Below are 5,602 nucleotides of genomic sequence, written 5' to 3'. Positions count from 1 at the left end.
TGTGCGACACCAAAACTTTTAAAGTCTCATTTTAAAACACAGGCGACACGCTAGTCTCTTTGAAATATCTGCTAGCAACTTTATGTGTCGCCAGTTTTATAAAATGGGACTCTAAATGTTTTGGTGTCGTACAATAATTTGAGGCGACACTAAAAGAGCGACTTATAAAGGTGTTTTTGTAGTAGTGAATATATGTTGCTCACTAGCAACATTCGATTGGCTCAATAATTATGCTAGACATCCTGTACTATAGCATAATAATAATAACAACTTGCATGCGCACTACTCATACATGCAAACCAACTTGAACAACATGCTTGACATAATTCAACGATTATAAAAGTCCATAACATGATAGTTCAATAGAATCTATAAAGCATAATTCAATATGCTCATTCACATAGATTCAACAAAAATAACAATATGCTTGTTCTCAACATTAAACATGAATTCATAATAACATAATCATTCCCAATCATCAAACATGAATTCATAACATCATTAAGTTCACATGATTCGCATTCAATTCACTTCATAAAGTCCTCAAGGGATGGGTGGTCACCCTAGTCTTGTACGTACCTGGAATACCTAAGTACGGGGGCCATTGTGCGAATCACGACTCCCTAGAAATCAACTCCTATAGAGCAAAATAAGAGAACTAAATTATTATCCATGTTTACTAAATTTCCAGCAACTATTTAAGAAACTAAAACCCTTAGTTTAATTAGAAATCATTCATTAATCGTTAATTTAATAGTCTCAAATAGTCAACTCAAGTCCTAACATAAAAACATTGACTTTTTAGCTTTAAAACCCTTAAAAACCAACTTTTTAAAGCTTAAAAACATTCTGGAAATTTAAGTTGATTCCCATAATTTAAATTGTCATTAAATTATGTGAATCAATTGCTCAACCAATTTGAAACCAAAACCCTAACAATGGTTTAATCCGAAAGCGTGTTTTGACTTCAAAAATCAACACTTTATAAACTAATTAAATCTGAAAATTATAAACTCAATCATCAAAACCAATTTCTTTAATTAAAACATGCTACTAACCCAATACGGTGTTTGTTGTGGGAACTTTTACGGCGCTGATGTGGCACGCGCTCCTCGGAGGTATCAAGTATGACTTGGCACGAACTTCTGGCAACCTGCAAAACAAGAATATTCCCCGTAGGAATATTCCCTCCGATGCTTAAGTAAGTATAAGATAGAGAGATAAGTGATTTGTAGAGAGAAGGCAGAGCAAAGACAAGTTTATTGTGGTTGGGCAAGAATTGAATTCCCTTTTACCTAGGGATTTGCACTATTTATAGTGCTAGGGTTACTCGGGAACTGGTCCCACATGATTGAGAGTTTACGCAAGATTGGGACACGTGTCCTGCCTTTGGTTCTGTAGGCTTGTTTAGGCCCAATGTAGACCTCTTTATTGTTTGGGCCTGGGCTCTTCCTTCTGGGTTTTGATAGTGCAGTTAGGTGGCATTCTTTTAGGTCACATCATTTGCCCCTCAAGGAGGATGCCCCTTGTCACTGTGGGGTAGGCTGCTTGATAGGGAGGAACACCACGTGTGAGGGCCTTTCCGAGCTTAGATTTTCCTTTAAAAGCTTCAATTCCTCTTTCATTTTTCTTTTGTTACTTCAGAGCGATTTTTTATTTTAGAGAGAGAAAGTAAATTCTGTTCTGCCAAATATCTGCTGGTGCGTGCGCTTGAGTGTTCTTGGATTGGCTGTCCAGTGTTCTTGAGGGTTTAGAGGATTTGCCAAGACTTCTCATCAGTTTGATCGTTTTCTGGTAAGTTTCCTATCAACACCTTGTTGTTTGCATGTTTGTGGGACCTCTCTCATTTATTGTTTATAGTATTATGTGAAGGCGTCTTGGGGGTTATGACACCTATCTCTTTCCTTCTTTGCTAAAGTCAGACGTCCTGTCCCTTATGCAGGACGGTATGGCTCGAATTAGACAGACAGCTAACGTGCGTGCATGGGGTGCACCGCGAGAAGGGGACGATAGGGTTCCTTTTTCGAACCCGTCCCAAGGAAGTAGGAGTGGAGTCTATCCTTCCCATGATACAGGAGACGGGGCCACTAGAACAGCACTTTCTCCTAAGAGAAGAAAGAATGTGGCTTCCCGTCCCCGCGTTCCCCGCGAGGATTTTGAAGATGACTCCTCTAGCTCCTCAGACGAGGAGTTTGCAAAAAATCTTCCTCCTATGGTTCGGGGGAAGGAGTGTTAGGTTATGATACATATGACAATTCATAAATCATGCGGAAACAACCATTAAGCCAGGAATACATATTATTTACACATAATCATATAGCATAGTTTAGAAGCATACTCTTTGTTGCGTGCCTTCCCTAGCTGCGCCCGAACCGAACAAGAACAAGTCTTTAGGACTCCAAGTGTCGTCCCTCCGTAGATAGTCCACAGCACGTCCAGATCCGCCTTAAGATTGACCAACTAGAATCGCCCTTAAGGTACTAATAATTTCGGCACTTTTAGGCAAGGTATGTGACTGAATTTTTCTCTCAAAAACTCACTTTGAATACTTGAAAACTCGTTATAAATTGTGAACCCAGGCCACATATTTATAGGGGTATGGAAAGAGAATTGGAATCCTACTAGGATACGAATTAATTAAATTAGAATCCTAGTGGAACTCTTATTTAATTAATTTATCTTTTAGGATTAGGAATTTAATCATTAAACGAATTCTATACGCTTTAGGATTCGAGTAACACACTTCGAGTAATACGCTAGCACCGCACGCACGCCTTGCGGCCCACGCACAGCGCCAACCCACTCGTCGCAGCCCCGCGCGCGCGCCCAAGCTTCGGCTGGGCCTGGCTTTTGCGCTGGGCCTGGTCGCATGCTTGGCGTGTGGTTGTTGCGCTTGGCTTGCTGGGCGATGGCCCGGCTTCGTGCTGGGCCTTCGTCTGGCAGGCCTCGTCCGATGCTAATTCGTACGATGCGCTTCCGATTAAATTCTCGATTCCGGAATTCATTTCCGATACGAACAATATTTAATATTTCCGATTCCGGAATTAATTTCCGTTTCGAACAAATATTTAATATTTCCGTTTCCGGAATTATTTTCCGATTCCGATAATATTTCCGATTCAGACAATATTTCCGTTTCCGGCAATATTTCCGATTCCGGCAATATTTCTATTTCCGATAATATTTTCCGATACGTACCATGTTTCCGTTTCCGGCAACATCTACGACTTGGATAATATTTATATTTCCGATACGATCCATATTTCCGTTTCCGGCAATATCATCGTTTCCGGAGTATTCATTTGCTTGCCTTTGACGATCTCAGCTCCCACTGGAACCAAGATCCGTCGATACCGAATATCCATAGATGGAGTATTTAATGCCATTAAATACTTGATCCGTTTACGTACTATTTGTGTGACCCTACGGGTTCAGTCAAGAGTAAGCTGTGGATTAATATCATTAATTCCACTTGAACTGAAGCGGCCTCTAGCCAGACATTCAGCTCACTTGATCTCACTGAATTATTAACTTGTTAATTAATACTGAACCGCATTTATTAGACTTAACATTGAATGCATACTTGGACCAAGGGCATTATTTCCTTCAAGGAGGACGTCAATCTGTTCCCGTCGGATATCTTTCCCAGCATGAAATGGCTGCGGTATCTGAGGGAGAAGGGTCGCGATTTTGAGCGTTTTCTGCTCTTGCCTCTAGGTTTTAGCCTTAGGAGCCCCCGACCTCATGACTCCGTGGACCAACTCTCCCAAGGGGAGGTAGCCGTTTATACTGCTGCCTTTAGGTTGGGCCTTAGATTTCCATTGCACCCTTTTGTGATGGACGTTTTAGAGGGGTATGACATTGGCCTTGCTCAATTGACACCCAACTCCTGGGAAAATGTCTTTGGTTTCATTGCCAAGTGTGCTTTGAGCGGCGTCACCCCTTCCTTTCCTGCTTTCCTTCGACTTGTAGTTATTGCCCCTTCTTCTCGTTCTCCCCAGGGATGGTTCACCCTTTACAGCCGTCGGGGATATAAGACGGTGGTGGGTAAGACATCTAGTTGGGTTTGGTGGAGGAAGAAGTGGTCTGTTGTCCGAATGGAAGACCTCTCCCTTTCCAGACGTCTTTCTCGTTGGAACCGCCGGCCCCGTTATTTGTCCAGAGCTGACGCCTACCCTCGCCTCTCGTCCAGGGAGTGGGGACTAGTGAAGCCCTTGTTCCAGGCTGAGATGTATCGGCTGTCGTCAAAAAGCCATGCCTGGGTGCCTAATGCTTGGCTTCCCCCATGTCGGCCAGTTTACTAATATAGTCTTTCTTTCGGCCGTCGGTCTTTGTTCTTTTTTGAGTAGAGGTAGTTCCCCAGTAGATTTTCAGACATTTTTCTTTTCTTCTTTTTTTTTTTTTTTTTTTTTTACTAACCCTTGGCTTTGTAGGTTCTGCCATGGATCGCTTATCTCCCGAAGACAAGGGTGTAGTGGAAGTACCCGCTTGGCTGTCCGAAGTATATACCGAGGACATTCTCAAGGCTGTGGAGGCCAAGAAGAAGGACTCCTCCAAGAAGTCCAGTGAGGGTGGCTCTGGCGACGTTGCCAAGGTAATATATACTTTATATTATTATTATTATATATTTTTTTTGTCATGATTTGGTCGCTGATTTCTTTTTCTTTTAGGAACCCATCGTGCCGGCTACTAAGAAGCGCCCGGCATCTTCAACGGAGGCTCCTAAGCCCAAACGACCCTTCTTCAAGAAGATGGGTCCGGCCGACGCTGTTACCAAGCCGTCGGTACCGAAACCGTCCGCTCCCCCAACTGAGGGGGAGGTTCCTCCTATCCAGACGCCCATTCCTCCTCCTGAGCAAAAGGAGATTCCATCCCAGATGGACACCGAAATGGATGGTTCTGCCGGAGCAGACACTGACGAGGCAACAGTCGATCAGACTGCGGCGGCTGACGCCCCCGCCTTGTCCAGAGAGGACAAGGGAAAAGGCAAGGAGACTGAGGCTCCTTCTACTGATAATGCCTCTAATCCTCTTGCAGCTTCGCCAATTGGTTAGGGTCTCTGTACTTTAAATTTGTGATAATCAGGTTGGGTTTGCACGATATTTATTAATCTTGGTGTTTGGTTTAGTTGAGATGTTCAAGCGGATGCGTCGGGCCGAGGTGGCGAGCGTCCCTCCTTCGGCCGGTTTTAGCTCAGAGGCGAAGGATAAAATCCTTGCCGATGTGTATGCGGCCATTCCTGTGGAATACGTGAGGTCACTCCCCGGGATTGACTTGGGATTCTTTGGGTCCATTCAGTCTCTCGTCCTTGATGTGAGACACTTACCCCTGGATTCCTGTGTTTATGAGTATGTGTACGTTATTTTTAACTCTATATTGTTTTTGGCAGCTTTTCATTCGCTGTGCCGAGAGTAGGAACTACCGCTTTGATATGCACAAAGAGATGCTCAAGCACAAGGACCAGATCGAGAATCATGAGCAATATGCTGAGAAGACAGCTAGGTTGATCAACTTGGACGCGGATGAGAAGATTGCCCTGAAGACAGAAGAGCTGAAGAAGGCCGAAGTGGACGCCGAGAAGTATGAAGAGAAGTTGCTGGAG

General features: G+C 43.6%; 1 protein-coding gene across 1 annotated transcript; it reads left to right on the top strand.

The window, feature by feature from the left end:
• Positions 1 to 4,036: 4,036 nt before the first annotated feature.
• LOC130466729 (uncharacterized) lies at positions 4,037 to 5,129 on the top strand. The gene is made up of 2 exons (XM_056835345.1): positions 4,037 to 4,594; positions 4,671 to 5,129. The coding sequence occupies exons 1-2, from the start codon at positions 4,442 to 4,444 to the stop codon at positions 5,052 to 5,054; spliced, it is 537 nt and encodes a 178-aa protein (XP_056691323.1). The 5' UTR covers positions 4,037 to 4,441; the 3' UTR covers positions 5,055 to 5,129.
• Positions 5,130 to 5,602: the final 473 nt, after the last annotated feature.

Source organism: Spinacia oleracea, chromosome 2 (genome assembly GCF_020520425.1).
Source record: "Spinacia oleracea cultivar Varoflay chromosome 2, BTI_SOV_V1, whole genome shotgun sequence".
In the NCBI taxonomy this organism is placed as follows: Eukaryota; Viridiplantae; Streptophyta; class Magnoliopsida; order Caryophyllales; family Amaranthaceae; genus Spinacia; species Spinacia oleracea.
Note: the sequence above shows the minus strand (reverse complement) of the source record. Positions and strands in the feature narration are given on the sequence as shown.